The 18,720-nt window shown below is 42.5% G+C and overlaps 1 protein-coding gene across 1 annotated transcript in view; it reads right to left on the bottom strand.

Annotated features, from left to right (window-relative positions):
- Nucleotides 1–13,598, bottom strand: part of LOC142991724 (voltage-dependent calcium channel subunit alpha-2/delta-1) — a 48,511-nt gene extending 34,913 nt beyond the window's left edge. The window contains exons 1-3 of the mRNA XM_076141810.1: nucleotides 13,518–13,598; nucleotides 6,481–6,562; nucleotides 6,173–6,289 (exon numbers count right to left, since the gene is read on the bottom strand). Of these exons, the coding sequence (XP_075997925.1) occupies nucleotides 6,173–6,289; nucleotides 6,481–6,562; nucleotides 13,518–13,519 (201 nt within the window). The 5' untranslated portion in view covers nucleotides 13,520–13,598. The remainder of the gene's footprint in view (nucleotides 1–6,172; nucleotides 6,290–6,480; nucleotides 6,563–13,517) is intronic.
- Between the last annotated feature and the right edge of the window lie 5,122 nt (nucleotides 13,599–18,720).

Genomic DNA, 18,720 nt, shown 5'->3' on the forward strand with positions numbered 1-18,720 from the left:
TCGCTCCCCCACTGCCTTAATGGTAGAAGAAGAGAGATGCAGGAGCATGGAGGAGGAGCCTTGGAGGAGGAAGGAGAGGGACAGAAGAGATGGAGGAATTAAGTAAACACAACAACTTCTATAAAAGCAGGAAATCAATAAAAGCAGGCAACACACCCTGCTGCCAATATTACCGATACACTTGCTATATATCTCACGGGCTAATGACGACTTCAGCCTCAGCCGTGCGTATCAATATTCCAATTAGGCGACATAATATTGTATTTCACATTAAAACGCGCCCTCCGCAGTCCAAACACAACTGATGTATGAGATCATTACGCTGCAGCAGGAGCGTCTGAGGCCGGCCTGAGTGTCGAACGGCATTCTGATCCCACCTGCTCGCCCCTGCCTGCTCTCAGCACCCTTCGTTGTTATTCTGCCAGAGAAGCCTGGCAGACCCACCGTGCATTTAGCAAGAGAGCGGCGCACAGCTTAAAGGATGGATCGGGAAGATGAGACAGGCTCTGCTAAACCTCACAGAGCTTCTCAGATTCTGTGCGTGTGCGCGTGCATGCATGTGTGTGTGTGTCTGCAGCCTAAAATCAATGGGCCATTCAAAGCACCAGCACCTTCTCCCCCTGACAACAAAGCAACACCCACCAGAGTAGGCCCACCGGCCTAAAAGACCATTAACACCCACCTCATCCCTGCCTTCCTCCGGCTCTGAAAGCGTGTCTACATTTTGAAATGTTTGTTATCTAGTCATCATGATGAGTTCCAACATTAAGGCGTGGCCGGAAAGTACAATAAGGGAAGGCGTAAAGGCGTACAGATGCAGAAGCGAAGAGAGGAATGGCGTACATGAGGAGCGGATGGATTTATGGGGAGGAAAAATAATGTTCGCACTCAGCATGATCACAGTGTTCCAAGCGCTCATTGAAACTAAGCTTGTGAGGATGAGCGGTGGGATGGACGAAGACAAAGCGATCAGGGCAAGTGGGGGGTTGGTTTGGGAGGAGAAAGTTGGAGAGTTCGTCCTGAAACACATTTGTTAGTTTGCTGAGGAAAGGCTGAGAAAAGGCCGAGCAAAGGCGGCCTCCCGCGTGTGTGTCAAAGAAATAAAGTGTGCGGATTTTGTGTGTGTGTGTGTGTGTGTGTGTGTGTGTGTGTGTGTGTGTGTGTGTGTGTGTGTGTGTGTGTGTGCGTGTGCGCACGCGTGTGTGCTCATTCGAGGTATACCAACAAACAAAAAGACAGAAGAGGTGAGTGAGAAGTAAGGGCAGACAAGAAATGAGGCAAGGAGACGAGGGTAAGTCAGGGACACAGGGGAGCAGGAGAGAGATGGAGGGAGAGAGAGGCAGAGAGAGAGATACTGTAGTGACAACAAAGGCATGAGAGGTGTGAAAGCAAGAAACAGAGGCTACACATCCCTAAAAGAATAAAAAAACAGATGTTACCTAACGGAGAATAACATGGCGCCAACGAAGACAGATTTTGACAGAGAGATGCGGAAAAAAACGCAGGGGGATACAGCCAGGACAACCAAAGTGTGAGCTGGAGATGCAAGGATAAGGGGAGGGGGGAGAGAAGGTGAGATGTAAAGCGAGGGAGCAAGTGTTTGAGGGGAAGAAAAAGAGCAGAGGTGTCTGTGGCTTTGAGAGCCTGAGGGAGAAATGTGCTGCTTCAACATGGCGTCTCTCAGAGGCCAAAGCCTCCAGGGAACTGCAAATCTACAGCTACTGCTCCACATTGCATCCTCCCTCCCTCGATCTTTCACTCTGGTGTGTGCTTTCTCTCTTATGGTGAGGTGTGTGTGTGTGTGTGTGTGTCTCTTATGGCCTCTTCGATGAAATTTCACATTGTGTGCTACCTGGTCAGATAACCTGGACACCTACCAGCGTGCCAAACACAGCAATACAAAGAAAAGGTAGATAGAAAGTCCAAGACTCATACAAAGATACCAGGCTACTCACAGGCTCAAATGTCCTACACGCGTTTGGGCTTTCAAGGATGAAAGACACAATCTTTAAGAGGAGATGAAGTCTTTGATCTCCGTCCTCCTAGATGTCCACCAATGGCCAGTTTAGTATTTTTCTGACCAATGACATGATTACCATGCTGTATAAGAATAATAATAAAGTGATCATAATTACAATCCCAAGCTTGAAAATTCATGATATATTGCAAATGCACATTGTGCCATAATGTTACATCTTACTGGACAGTAAAAGTAAATGTTCAAATATAATATATAAGTATATATGTTTGCTGTTCTTCTTAATGAATACATCAAACGTTTGTCCATGTCCTTTCATACGTCTCGTTAGAATTCCCCATCTGCACCATCCCCTCTCTCTCCCTGTCTCTTTACCTCTCTCTCTCTCACACACAAACACACATACACCCACACATGCATACGAAGCACACACACACACAGACACCTCACGTCTGCTTAATATGATCAGTGCAGAGCGGAGATGGGAGGTTGAGTAACATCTGCTCTGGAGACTGGAATATCTCTGATCGTATCAAGCCTCTGCTCATTACTGCCACATGCACATGCACATGCACACACACACACACACACACACACACACACACACACACACACACACACACGCACACGAGCACGCACACACACACACACACACACAAACACACACACACAGACATGCACACACACATGCAAACATCACATCACATCACATCATCTCCTGCTCATTATTATAACACTGTGACAGCATGAAACAGATGAGAACCAATAAAAAAAATAAAAATCATACAAAAATAACACCTGGGCCACATACACTCTGTTACGCATGAACACAAGACACAACACAAACAACACATACACATGGTGATAAAAAAAAGAAAAGGATGACTGAAACATTTAACACCTCCCCCTCACGTGGGCGCTGTTTCTTTAAAAAAACGTGTGACTCTTAAAAATAATATTATGAATAAAACTATTTCAGGATATGACACATACACACACACACACATAGAATATTATATTGCATTATTGGCAAAACAATAAAATACAATGAAAGGTTTTATTACATAAATGCAAAAAAAATTGTCAAGTGGTCCATTTTAATTCCAAGATCAGGTGTAAATGTAAGCATGACTAAGGGCGAGGAGACAGAACGTCTTTTTATTTTTTTATTTTGTTTATGACAAGAAGGAACTCAATGAAGGATGAAGCGTACGGAAAGTAAACTTCTACGACGGACATAAAGTCAAAGTGTATATCTGATGAAAGACTACAAATATAAAAAGATACAGAGAGAGCGGAGCTTGGTTACTTGCATATATTGCTAAATGTATATATACAAAAATGAATCCGTACGACAATCTCTATACATTTGTATCACTGTATAGCAGGTGAAAATATTGTATATAAATATATAAATATGGATATATGTCTTCACACACACACACACACACACACACACACACACACACACAGACTTTCTGCAAAGCGGCACTGAGGCCACCTGTGTCCTGTAGAGTTTTAGTGCTGCTGGGTGAGGTATTACTCCAAGTAATGTCTTAGACTGGCCCATTAGTCACTGGCTAGAGCCCTTCACCTCAGGAGCAGAGAAAGTTGTGCAAGCACACGCATACTATTTCACACTCTCTCTCTCTCTCTTCTCTCTCTCTCACACACACACACACACGTGAAAGCACGTGCACGCACACACGCCTCATGCAGATTGCTGTTCCCCGGCAACCGCCTGGTAGCTCAGGTTGTTGATTAGAGAGAGAGCGAGAGAGAGAGAGAGAGAGAGAGAGAGAGAGAGAGAGAGAGAGAGAGAGAGAGTTAGAACAACAAATGATGGCGTATGTGACCAGTCGTTGATGTGTGAGTGTGTTTATCTGTCCTCAGTGTTTTATCAGTCTTCCTTTTGCCTTAACAGGTCTGCATCAATAATTAAGTTTTTAATTACAGTGTTCCCGAACAGCAAGACAGAGAGAGCGGGGCTGGTGAGCGATGCATTAAAGTGACTGGTTCTCGCCCCGGGCACTGCAAACACTTTCAATGTGGCGGCAACTATTTCTGACAACTTGAACTTTTAAGTTCTCTCTCTCTCTCTCTCTCTCTCTGTCTATCTCTCTCCCTCTCCCTCTCTCTTTCTCTCTCTCTCTCTCTCTCTCTCTCTCTCTCGGCTCTTCTCTAAGTAGGCAACATAATCATTACATTTTTCATCCTTGCCTGGTTCCATACTGAAAGTGTATGTATGATTCCTGTTGGGATCAAGCCCTGGTACACATTGTTAAAACTTTGACAAATAGATCCTTGCTGGCAGTGTTGAGTAGAATGCTCAATTATTTTGAACATTACACTCTTTCACACACGTTACTTATGCAAGCAAAATGCAAACAGATAGACAAAGAAGCGTTTCACACACGTGTCCCAGGTAAAGCGCGACAATTCCAAGGTCATCTATCATGCTGAGTTACAGAACAGAGTGCGATAGACACACACACACACACACACCGCCTCATGTACAGTAGACTGTTGAAACAATGGTTGAACAAAAGTTGTGTTGAGTGAGAGAGAGAGAGAGAGAGAGAGAGAGAGAGAGAGAGAGAGGGAGAGAGAGAGAGAGAGTGAGAGCGAAAGTTTGAAAGTAGTTGGCACTAAGTGAGAGCAGCTCAGGCACCTCAGGCTATCCCCAATTATATCGACAGTTTGAGTCATACCCAACTTTATATCAAAGAATCCAGAAGAAGAAAGGGGCTCCCTAATGCAACGATGAGTCATTGGAGTCATTTCCTCTGTCCCGACAAACTAAATCACCAAATTCATTCGGAAGCAAAGCATATATATGAGTTTGAGTCAGATCAGGTCAGACACGTTGACACCTGGTCTGGACCGGCTGACATTTTAGTTCAAGGTGGAAACTTGTGATTCATCCCAGATTTATAGAGAAACACTAAATAAGAATCTTCTTCTTCCATCCACTCCTTGCCTCCACTCACCGTAACTGCCCCATTAATCCCTGCACGTGTCACGTTCATGTATTTGCAACTCTCTCATTCGCTCCTTTTTCCCGGCATTCATCCATTTATCCTCCCATCTGTGCATCTACCATCCAATATGTGTGTGTGTGCCTGGAGGTGACTCGCTGGGAACAGGGGAGGATGAGACACAAAGAGGCAATGACGAGCAAAAAGTGATGGATGTCGAGGGGTCAGACAGAGTTTCAACATCAGGCAAACGCGACCTTTCCCCCCACTTTCGATGAACACACCCCACCTTTAAACCTCCTCTTTCTCCACCATTACTCAGATTCTGTTTTAGAGACAATTTCCTCATCGCTGCTCACTGCACCAGTGCATGGAAAGTTGATAAGGACAGCAGCGTGTTTACTTAACATGCACAGCACAGACACTTGGAGGGAGATGTGTTTATGAACATCCATAAATACTCTTCTCCATTACTAATAAGACAACAATGGCACTGCCTTATAAAGGCACAACGAGGGTTGCTGGGAACGCTCTCTGAGTGTACTAAAGCGCGTTTAAACTCCTGATACAGATGAGCATCTCTGACCCTGTTACTTTTTATAGGAGGGGGGGGTGAGGCCAGTTAAAGAGAGCTAAAGAGACAAAGACAGAGGCAGAATGTTAATGTCCCCAGGGGACCTCATGTCTCACTCACAGCTCTGTGTCCTATCGAGTCCAAGTTCCCACCTTTATACAAACCTCTGCAAAAAAACAGGGCATTTAATCTTATTCGCCGACTGCTTCATCCACTTAAATATTACTCAGCTATTTTTCCTATAAATAACCACTATTTTGCTGAGAAATTGAAACCAAGCTCAACTTCCTTTGTTTAGTATGAAAGCTGTAACTGTGATACATTTATTTCCTACCAACTTTCACAGGTTGTTACGGTTCACTAAATGATTTTAGCTTTAGATTTTACAGCTCAGACTTGTGAAGGTGTGCATGTGGTTCTTGGCACTGGTAGCTATAAGTAGCTGTGCTTATGTGATCAACAGGTTCCTAATGCCAAACAGATGTCATGCTCTCCACAACACAAACAGAGAGGCAGTGCAATGTCAGGTCACCAACAATACACACACGCTCCTCTTTCCGTGCATCGGTTTGAACCTAGATTGAGATGACAAATCAATTGTGTGTAAAGATCAGTCCACTGGTGGGGGGCGGGGGGTCTTACCTCCAAGGCAGCAGACCTCTTCCTCAGCAGCTGTTCGATGTTCATTGCTGCTCTGGCCACCAGCTCCTCTGCATCGTTTTGCTCCACAGTGTAAAGGTTTTGGTTTCTCAGAAAAATCTAGAGACAGAAGCACAGAGTCGTGACTGAATACGTCCAGAATTTAGACATTTATTTTTGTTATTTATTACAGTCATTGAGAAACTGATTGAAACGTACTGGGACCATTACAGTGTTAATGTTGTGCTGCCTTTTCTGATTGATTACTGATGTAAATACATTACATAAATAAAGCAGTTTGCTTATTATACCTGAGTGAGGCTCTTCCCAGCGGTGGCTGTGTCTGCCAGGGTGACGAGCTCTTTCTGCATCTGATCAACCCACTCTTTAATCCTGAGGGAGACAAAAGAATGCAGACATTGATTCGCATATTTCAGATCTAACCAGATTAGAGGAGAACACATAACGCGCGCATTGCACTGCGCAATTAAACTGTCAATCAAGTCATCTGACACCCAACATCAGACACGTTAACTCACACCGCCTGCCACGCCACGGCGCCACAAAACAAACAAATCCAATAAAAAAATCCCTCTGCTACGTCAAACAAAGTGTCGAGCAAATGCAATGTCAATCAAACGCGTGTCACTGCATGTCAACCAATGAGATTGCTTTGTAAAGGTTCAAACGTAAAGTCATCCAATCAGGTAAGTGTCACCAAACGTGGCTGGTGACAGTGATGCGGGTGGACGGGCCGTGGATGGAGCGGGTGGGAGGTGGACGGCGACGCGGGGCTTCTCTCCATATCAAAGAGCTCCAGGGACATTACATCCTGCCTCCTGGTACGACTCCTGACACTCCACTGGATTACACATTTCTCTTATCCTCCTCCAATCATCTTGTCAGCGTACAATGAGCTCCCTGCATTCAAGATAATACACCGCACCCGCCATGAATGAAGGCGGGTGAGAGGAGAATTAGGAAGATGTGACATTCTTCTTTAAGTGACATGAAGGCTTATTAGAATAATTGAACTTATGTAAAGGCGCAGCAGGTATGAGAGTCCTTACAGGAGCACAAGACTTGTGTGCGTGTAGATGCATACATTGAAACAAGGTTCAGGCATGCAAACACACACACGCACACGCACACGCACACAGAGGACACAGTGCCATTAATATTGTATGAGGGGGCTGACACGGTATACAGAGGCTCATTGCCATGCATTCACACTCACACAGACCCAGTTGTGATACTCCCTAATGGCAGAGTGATATATTCTGCTCACACACACACACACACACACACACACACACCAACAGATATTCACACCTACAACTATTCTAAAAAAAGGTGTCATTTATAGCAGCTATGCACATAAGCTCCGAGCATACAGAGTGTTATCCAAGTTATTTGTGCGAGAAAAAAAAGAAAAGAAAATCCATCCTGGCTCTGAAAAGCTGAGGGATGTGGCAAGATGCAAACAAAGAGAGAGAGAGATGAAGGAGATGGCAAAGGAATGGGAAATAGGCACCAAGGCCAGAAAATCCACAGTAGACAGGGGAGGAGGGAGGGGGTTCAGAGAGAGTCTGCTCCTGTAGAGGGAACAAGAGTCTTGACATGAGAGAGACATGCAGAGTGAAGCTGTTTACGGGGAAGAAATGGTAGATGGAGATATTAGAGCGGGGTCAGCCATAATTCTGCTGCTTTCCCCTGATTCCCCCCGGGCCACTTAATGGCTTCGGTGTCCTGGACAGGCGAGAGCAGAAGCCTTATTGGCGCGTCGGAGACAAACAACATCGCTTCTTCTCTTGTGGCGCCTCGTGAATCGCAAGCCAACAAAAAACACCTGAGCGCCTGTCCTGTTTACCTGTCAACGGCCATAATTGGGTGAGAGGTGCTTGATGAGCGTCAACAAGGTGAAATCTGAGCCCTGGTTACTGTTTAGGATTTGACCATTTTGATGACTACAGGCTCTTTGTCAACCGCTGTACAAGAAGCAGCAAAGAATTACAAACGCAGAAAGAAAAGAGGACCTGTTGCTTCAATACACATCCCTTCTGATGAAATACTTAAATATACTGATAGCACCAATCAACTGCATGGCATGTTATGATCTTCAAGAAGAAGTCACACATAACAAAGAAAAATTGAAATTATAAGAAATAAGCAACATTTTCTTTCGCTGATTTGATATTTGATTTGATATTTTCTCCACTCCACTTAGCAATTATGGCGGAAATTGATGTTTGAGTGGCGGATGAGTTGCCTGTGTTCCAGTGTGTTTGAATTTAGTCAACGTTTTTATTTGCGCCGCTGTTTTCATAGCTGGTAAATTATACATTAGCTGTGCTGAAATTTATACACTTTTCAGATTCTCTTCACGTTAAGCAATAACAAAGAAACTGATTCCAAACACCATGTTTATTATAGTTTATGCCGTATACAACGGTGAATAGTGTCCCTATAAAATGACAAACATAACAGCTATGAGACGAAAATAAACAGACTCCTCTCCTCTCCTCTCCTCTCCTCTCCTCTCCTCTCCTCTCCTCTCTCATCCCCACTAGACAAACAGCAGACTGCATGTACTTTAGTGGACCTTGGACCCCTAAGCTTGAAAGCCCCAAGGCACTGACAAGTCAACCGCGGTGTGTGTGTGTGTGTGTGTGTGTGTGTTTGCCTGTGTGCTTCTTCTTCTAGGGATTTGACATTCAGAGAAGCAGAGGTTCGGTGCAATTCCGTGCAATTTACTGCTACAACTGTAAATCTCTGCAACGTAAACTCTCTGGTGGTGACAAACCAACAGGAAAAACAACCCAGGGTGTTGTGTTAGTGTGTGTGTGTGTGTGCGCCCCCCCCCCCCCCAAATCTGCCTGGAACATTGCATCAAAGGCTTAATAACAGTTTCAGATGAGCAGACCAAATCTTGCATGATTACACAAAACTGACTCCCATCTGTGTTTGTGTATGTGTGTCTGTATTTGATGGATTGATTGGGAGTGGCTGGGAAAGAGACAAACAAACACACACATACACACACAGAGCGGGAGTGAGGGAGAGAGAGAGAGAGGGAGGGGGAGGTTATGGGGGTACTTAGCTCAGCTCTGCCCACACTGGCTGACAGTGGTAATCTATTAGACATGTGGACTCGTGCCCAAAAGGTTGCCAGTTTACATCATATGGGAAAAACCTTGGTAGAAGCCGGCATCTGTAAATACGTTCCAACATCCCTGTGTAACTGTAATTGTGATTGATTGCATGAATCAATCCTGCAATCACTGGAAATCACAGGAAGATACCTCCCATGTTGTCTACGGGTGTTATTTTCCTGTGATTTCAGCATGCAAAGTATGCAACTAATAGTGTCTCTGTATCATTTTGTTTGTACCTAATGAAAGAAGTGGGGAGGAAGAAATTCTGCGATAGATTAAAATGAAAAAAAAGGCAGTAATAGGGATCTGAAGCCAAACACAGAGAAGTACAATAAAAGTCGACAAGAAAAGCTTGCTTGTTATATAGATGAAAGACCAAGAGAAAGATAGGCTGACACTACGCACCGCCGTTACTCTGCTGGCATAAAGAACAACGCTAAATCAAGTAATCTTGTTAAATAAGTTTCAAACCATCAGATGTAAGATTATGCATAAGCTTGGAGAGACATCTCATAAATGCCACAGCGTTAAGCCGCGGCTGCTTTCTGTAAGTCACACTGCCGCTGCAGAGAGAGACCACATTATCTCTCTTTTATCTCTTTCCACACAAAGAGAAATTAAGTGAGAGCTCATTACTGTGACCACAAGTAAACTGTAAAGTCAGAGGAGGTAACTCAAACCCAAAAACAACAGCAGGGCTGCATGCACACTGTAATAAAGCCGTAGCAGTGGAGCTGATGGAGCAGAAATTTTCTGCTCTGGTTGTTTGGGCTTTGATTACTGTAGCCTCTGGTACCACGCTCGATAATTAAATAGACACACACACGTATAGTACACACACGCAAGCACACGCACACAAACACACACACATATATACAAATGGCAACTGGGTCAGACACTGGCCTACATTGTTTTTCAAAAACAGGAAGAGCCAAAGACTACAAAAGAGAAAGGAGGCAGAAAATGAGAGGAAGAAAAAAGCAGAGAGAGAGGGGGGGATGTTGGTACTATAACTGAGACACAGGAATAGGGGAATAGGGGTGGGTAAACAAAAAGATTTTTCAATAGATCCTGATTCTCAATTCGATGATTCCAGATATTATTCAAGATATCATAATTTAATTATAGATTTTATATATCTATATATATATACACACAAATGAGTGTCTTTTCTGAAGAGGAAACATCTACATTTAAGACCTTTTAGAAGATTTTGTACGGCGGCCCTCCTGTACAGCAGATGTGGCGTGTGTGGCGTAAGCATGTTTAACTGACATGGCACCTACCCAAGATGTCTGGACTCAATTTGGCTTTCGATAACAGAAGGACACAAACAAAATGTTACTCAGAAGTAAAATACAGACAAAACAATACTGGCAAAACAACGAACTTCAGGGACTATTTGATTGCCGGACCATTTTCCAAGATCCAAGGCAAATGAAAGTAGACGATGCATCCTGAGGAAGGCTGCCATCTACCTCACCGTTTTCATTGACAATGGGGACTTTATGAATGACTATCAAAATCGAATCAAAACGGGACATTAGAATCGATGTTCCAGCCCTCGACAGTAATGAGTTGACCCATAGCTTTGATCTCATACTCTATAATCTTTACAGGCATATTCCGGTGACAAAAGCCTTTCTCAGTCCGACTCAACTGCTAATATTGACATGAGGAGAATGGATTCATGTCCAGGTTAAGTCCTCATCTTGTGCCAATATAAGCCCATGCTTATAAGCTCAAAAGATCTGAAATACATGCATGTATATGATAATGGGGCTTACTCTCAGAAAACTGTGTGATTATTCATTTCTTTCACAATGAAATGTTACTTAAGGCATCTGTGGCAATGCAGAATGTTCTGGCAGCAGACTATAACAGCTTTTTAATATCATAAAGACAGACTGAAGCAGGCGTTTACTGTTTCCAAAATTACCGTCACATAATCAGTGGAGCAGAAATCGTTTTTCCTGCGTGCATTTAATCAGTGCAATCCAGTATAATTTACTAGATGAATTTGATAATGTAACCTTTCATTTCCAATAAATACTGCAGCGTTACGCTCATCATAACTCTTGAATCATACAATGTATACGCCAACAAATACTAGTCTGTGCTAATTTTGCTTTTCAATTATGACAGCACAATTACTGGCGATTCAAAAATGACATTCCGCTTTCAATCAGGTCCCAGTTCATCTAATCAGACATTTAATCAGGCTTATAACCACAGATTTACAGTATTTTTTTATATTAACTGTTTGGGTTTTAAGCTTTGCCCGCATATTGTATCAGTCTGATTACTTTCACTAAACCCCCATATAACTTAGGATGCCAATTCTGCCTCTGATAACCCTGCGATTAAACCCTGCCCAGCACAACACACACACACACACACAAACAGACAAAGTAACAAGTGGCTGGGGAAGCTCTTCAATCCATCTAAGAAACTAAAAACCCATATTTTTGTGGTGCAGGCCAAAACAGAGAGAAAAGGAGATTGAATATTGGATTTACATTCGTCAGGTGGACAGAAATGTGCCACCAGTGGACCGTTCTGTGATGACGCCTGTGCTTTTCCTGCTCTGACAATTCAGAATGTCCACAATGAGAAGATTCTGTTGCCTGTTAATATGTTTGCCTCATCTAGAGAAGCTGCATATATTTGAATTAAGCTGTAAACAGTGTGTCTGTTTCTTTGATTTGTAGTTTTTGGTTTCCTAATGCCCAAAATCAATGCAACTATAAAGTATAATCCACAATCGGCGTGTTCATGACTTCTTTTCTGTATAAACCTGTTATTGTGTTGAGTGATATGTTTTGTTGTGGTCCAAATTGACACATTTACGCTTTTTACTCCGGATATTGATGTTGCTAAACTTAAGTGAGTATTTTGTGTACATATTTGGTGATAAGGTGGTGTGTATATCCATATTCAAGCTGGGATCAGATGCTTGGACAAACACAATGCAAAGCTGTGAGCGAAAGAGTGAGGTCATACACACACTGGGATCACTCGTTCCCATAAGATGCTTCATTACAGCAGGTCTTCATCGTCAAATACTATGTGAATGTTGGGACACTTTGACCAAGATATTTGGAGTGATTGACTTTATTTATATTGAATGCTTCTAAATTTGTGTAACAAGCAAACTATCTTTCATTCTGGATTGCAACAGACACAGTATGTACAATATGTTGACGATCCAGGTTGTTCCTTTTGCTCTTCAAATGATCAAATGAAGCGTTTAACACATTGTCTTCTACATCTGATGGAAACTGCAATAATTCTGACGAGGCTATGAGGCCATAGAAATCTAAAGATCTTATATTTAATAGCTGGCATCACCCATGGCAATGCAATGTGTAATGAAAATGTCTTCAGAGCCTGCAGGGTTTACTTCTGCTCCAACCCAGCTTTAGAGGTCTTCACTTCCCAGCCCAGAGAATTAAACTTCATAAGACCAACATGGATCAAAAGTTATGTCAACAATAGGTGAAGGAGCAAAGCAATGATCACTGAGGAGACGGAGAGATGAAGCGCACTGATCCAATCCAGAGCAACCCTTGAACAAGCTAGAGGGCTATAAAAACATCACAACATAGTTTAGTATCTGAGCAGGCCGTATAGACTGATTGTGGTCATCTTGGACACAAGGGGACGATCTCTTCACAGGAGAGTGACCTGACTCAACTGTACAGAAATACACTATTTTATTGGTGGGATTTGAGATATTGAATTCCGTTTGTAATTTGAAACATTATTAGTTCTGGGATTGAAGTGTGGGTTGAAATGTTAAGATGTTATGGGAATTTAAGATACAAACTGAGGGCTACATCTTTGCTCCCAGGCATGAACTTTTTGGTAGCAGTGCACATATCACTGTGTAACTCCTGAACAACTTCAAGCAGGAGCCTGTCACGGCCACTACCACCCGTTTACCGCGACACGCGCTGCGTTTAGGAACCACCATTAATCAACTACATTACAAACACCTGTTCTCCACCCTGGCTGTCCACCGGAGACTGAATGAAAACATCAGCACCCTCCCCACTCTCACAGGCGCGCATGTACTCCGCACGCACACACACGCACGCACACACCTTCCGTGATGCATTACACATAGTATACAGGTTTACACAACGTGGTCTGGGCACGATTCTGTTGGATATTGGATTAGGGCTACTTACATGAGCTGTGTGGGGAACTGGGACGCCAAAGCTCCGTCCTGGCACAAGAGTAGCAGGAACACCCAGGCTCGCACCCTGCAGGTATCCATTGTAATAGGGAGAGAGAGAGAGAGAGCGAGAGGGGTGGAGGGGTGGGGGGGGAGAGAGAGAGATTCCCCGACGCGCGTCAACCACCAAAATGTGTCTCCGCTCCCCCTCGCCTCTCGGTGAACAGCGTGAGGGGCAGACTGTCGCTCTGTGAGAGATTAACCAATCCTGACACCTCTAATCTGATCAACCGACCATCCAGCTCTAACAGCCACTGGAGCTGGAGTCTCTCTCTCTCTCTCTCTCTCTCTCTCTCTCTCTCTCTCTCCCCACACCCCTTTTGCCTCCCCTCTCCTATTCCCATCGCAAAAATCACAGATGGTGCTATATTCCTAGAGAAACTTTCAATTATTTCTGACCTAAATGTGCAATTCCACTCTGCCTTTAGTTGTTTTGATTTTTACCTTGTGCATTAATCTAACAGCAACACATCTGTATTACTGATATTCATCTCAATTCCCATGAAGGTGTCACATATTGGGAGTAACCACATGTTTCCCCTCCTCCCTGTTACAGAGAAACACCTGCTAAAGGGAGAATATGACTATATATCAGGCAACACACACACACACACACACACACACACACACAGCCTCCACTGAATACAGATGCAGGTTGGGCTCCTCCTCGCATCCTTCCAAGGCACAAACCTGGAGGGGTGGAAGAATTCACAGGCTTTGGTAACACCGCCCTTGTGTCAGTCACTATAAGCTGTGTGAGTGACAGGCAAGGAGAGGAAGCTGTCCCACATGGGAATTGGTGCCATAGTGATGGAGTTATTGATTTCTGCTTTTGTACAGTCTTGTGAGATCGAGCAAAGTAATAGGTCTACAGTAAAAAAAAAATAAATAAAAATAAAAAAAATCTAATCAATCTCTTGGTGTTATCAATCATACCAGCTTCTTGAGATTGGATTTGGGGCCACCTGTGCAGGTTAAATATATAAATATCAAGAGGGGCCCTGCACCACAAGAGGATGCAGCAGAACTGCAGCAGGTTCACTCGTTATTTCATTATGAACGAACATCAACAGTTTGATTAGATAGAAGAATAACAAGCATAGCACATAAGCCTGTGTGTGTGTGTGTGTGTGTGTGTGTGTGTGTGTGTGTGTGTGTAAGTGAGTGAGTGCGTGAGTGTCTTTGTGTTTGTGGAGAGACAGAGAGGAAGAGAGAGAGAGCCTTGGAGGAAGGGCAGGGCAGCTCAAGCAGGATGCTTGGGGATTTGGTTATCAATCGTTGCTTGGCAACCACACACATCTCTCCTATTCACCACTCATCCCTTTCCCCCTCTTTCTTTGTTTTTCCCATCCCCACCTCTTGCCCTGTTCTCACACTTTACTGTTGCTCTTTCCTCACCTGCTTCTCCTTCATTCCCCTCCCTTCTCCTTCTATCACATTATCTCCTCTCCTTGCTCTCTCTCTCTCTCTCTCTCTCTCTCTCTCTCTCTCTCTCTCTCTCTCTCTCTCTCACTCACTCACTGATCCCTATATCATATCATATCACCAGACCAGAAAAGGAACAGAAGCACTAAGGTGACAGGGATATAGAAATGCAACTATAAGGGGAGGACTACAGCAAGAAGTGGAGAAACGTTAGAGCAAAGAGGGAATGTTGAGAAGAGGATGAGGTGGAAGCTTGACCTGCAGATATTTTCATTACTTTGGGATCATCTCACTGTGTGACCAGAATAGAATAGAATGAGACAGCTGTCACCTGTCTAGAAAATGAATACTAATAGAAGACAACCACAAAAGTGAATGGAAAATCTAAAAAACTTTGAATTTCATAATAATAATTATAGTAATTGTATGCTAATGTGCTCTATGAATTAAACATAACCAGGCAAAACAATCACAAGCCCTGAATCACATCTTCATCTATCTATTAAAAAATAACAAATTAGAATAAGAAACCGTTCAGACACATGCATCTTTTCTAAGTACAAGGAAAGTAATAATGCAGTCAAGGTCTGTTGCACTAAAATCAACTTTGCTGTATAGTGAAGACTGAGTTTATTCCAGAGAGGACAGTGCCACCTAGAGGTACAGCACTGAAATCACAACGTCACTGTAATGGATTTTAACCAGATGTACTATGATCTATATGCTTACACTGTCGAGATGTAAGTTAGTATCTATTCATGTTTGGCCATCTGTACCAAATCTCATGTCAGTATGTGAACAGAATACATTATTTTAGAAAGTAAAGGAACCATAAACACATCTGGGAACCTGTTCTTTTAGTAGTAAATGGTGAAAAAGTACCGCTGCTTGAACAACTTTTGAATTGTTCCACCATATTTGTTCATATGCCCTTGAGGGGGATCAAACCTATAACAACACTACAAATCTCCAGACGGGCTGTGATCTATGTGCTATCCAATCCCCACCTGACACACTGTATATGTTTACAAGACCCTCCCCCACCCTCACACCATTCTTGTTGTAAACCCCTTCATGGCAGAAACCACACCTACTAAATCAGGGATGCTCTTGGTTCAAAATACTCAAAAGACTGCAAATCCCTCAAATGTTTTTGTTGTCTGTTCTTTCGGCCTTCGGTTGAATTCTTGAGCTATTCTTCCTCTCAGTGGTCATGTCTTGACATTATAGCTGTATTACTCCTTTGTGAGGCTGCTATAGTTGTTGATACAACTGCTTCAGAGATTAAAACCTGTAGTTAGCGGCAGTATTATAAAGCTGCATTAAAGTGCATTAATATTTTTCTCCATTCATTTTCACATTAGGATTACATGTTGTCTTCTCTTCTGTTTCAATTCCTTTAAAGCTGTTGTGATATAAGACCACGCCCCTGTGATTGTATGATTGTATGCAAAAATGTCATTATATATTATATTCTTTTGGTTACAAATATATTAGAGAATTAAAAATAAAGCCAAGCTCAGATCAGCATGTGGAATATAATCTCTTCTTAATATTTATTCTTTAGATTCAGGGGAACAGCTGATTTTTTACAGCACAATTTGCATAATATCTCAACACATTCTGTGTACAACCACAAAACCATAACATTAGATTCTTTGTTTTTGCACTGAGTGGAAAAACAAGACAATTTTACAAGCATATTTCTTTACAGTCAGCATACAGATAAATCTATACATATTTCTGTCTCTTTTTGAACATAATCTGTAGGCAAAATATACTGACAAACCATCAACAGAACATGCAACATCCAAAACATAAATTCTCAGACAACAGTTTGAAGTTGTGTAGATTTTTTTCCCCTTTTGAGATGTTTCAGCCGTTTACAGGACATGGTTGCACATATAGTCGTTGGTTGACAGCACATATTTCAACTCCCCTTATACAACTATAGACACGCATTACTGTACAATTATAGTGTTTAGGTCTTTTGTAATTTTTTTTGACACTCACATGCTCAAACTTTGGACAATATAAACATTCAATCTTTGTAGAAAATTAACACTTTATGTACACAGGTCATATGACTCATTCACGCCGCTCAGAACAACAACAAATGGATGGATTCACGATTACAGGCAACAGCTGGTCGGAACAAATGGGAGATATAGAGAAGTTTAATGAAACACACGGGGTTAGACGGTCATGATGTGAACGTCAAGGAATCTGTCTTATCCAAAGTACAGCCTACACACACACACAATGTCATGTGGTGAATTCTCCTCCAATTGTGCATTTGTGTTCAGAAACCCCAAAGTGTTTGGATGTTGTTTTTTTTTGCCACATAGATACAAAATGCACACCACAATATTTTCAGTCACCACATACACCATGACTCAGTTCATTTCAGTGTCGAAACACGAAACACATAAACTCGAACATCGGGACACAGGCAAGAACATAAACAATGTCATAATAAAGTGCGCAAGCTCTATGTAATTCATTTAAAATTAGTAAAAAAATCAATATATTTACTATTTTCTTTAAATGATATGCAAATTAATATATTTTTCTATATTTTAGACCTTATGCTCACAGATACAACATTTTATTCAAAAACAAACAAACAAACATAAAGATGCATTCGGACACATCTACTGTATGTTGCATAGAATTACCTCAAAAGAACCAATCTAGAATCTAGAATAAAAAATAAATAAAGGTTGGCACAACAAAATTCTGTCAAACCAACCACGTTGCCTTTTTCTTACATTCTCTCCTTTGTTTTTTGTCGCTTTAAGTCTCCATGACATCATAACTCTTTGTTTTTTTTTGTTTCCTTTATTTATGTTTGACTTTTTAAAAAATTGCATCAGCCCTGTGGTATGCCTGGATACACTGACTGTACTGTCGTGTTGTGGTTCATTAGTTGTTGGTAGTCGCCCGCCTCACATCTGCACTAAATCTTGGCCCTGAACCTCTGTGGGCTTTACTGTTATGGTGGCAGGCAGTGAGAAAGGCTGGTTTGACTGACACTAAACAGCAGAACACAGTGAGCTTAACACCAAATCCACTCACACACCAGAATCTGTGGACTATTTGACAGAAAAGAACATTTTTTTCTTATTTATTGTTATTTTTGAGCCCAAACTCAGACGTGCTTTATTCATGTACAGATAACAGCTGAAGAACTATACACTACGCTCAGGTTTTTGACACAACTGGTGTGAGTAACAAACAGCTACAACAGCCGGAAACGTAAAAGGTGATAAACTCAGCAGGGGGCAAAGGTAAGGGCGGGTGGGGGGGTGCAACATTCAGCACAGAAACGGCTTCAGAGCACAAAATGCGTATGAGTGAGATTTGCAGTGTGACAGAAAGAAGCTGACCTTTAAAATCGAAACCTATCAAAGCCCTGTAGAACATCTAGTGGTGCAGGTGTGTTATTGGAGGACCGAAAGGAAGGAGCCATTTCTCATTAACGTCCTCTGGCTCCCACAGGTCCACATTCACGTAACTACCTAAAAAGACTGCATAACACCCTAGATGAAAGTAGCCTACTGGATTGTCAGTGCGCCACCCACAGCCTCACCCTAACAGAGATCATATGTATATATTTGATTCTATATAGTCTAGTGACAGTGACCATTTAGGCGGACATTGGTTTTAGATATACTCTGCATCTGGTATCTTATATAAATCTCACACTGTACATCTGATATGATCTATAA

Source organism: Genypterus blacodes, unplaced genomic scaffold (genome assembly GCF_046128005.1).
Source record: "Genypterus blacodes isolate CSIRO-AG114 ecotype Tasmania unplaced genomic scaffold, CSIRO-AGI_Gbla_v1 ptg000021l_1, whole genome shotgun sequence".
Taxonomy (NCBI): Eukaryota; Metazoa; Chordata; class Actinopteri; order Ophidiiformes; family Ophidiidae; genus Genypterus; species Genypterus blacodes.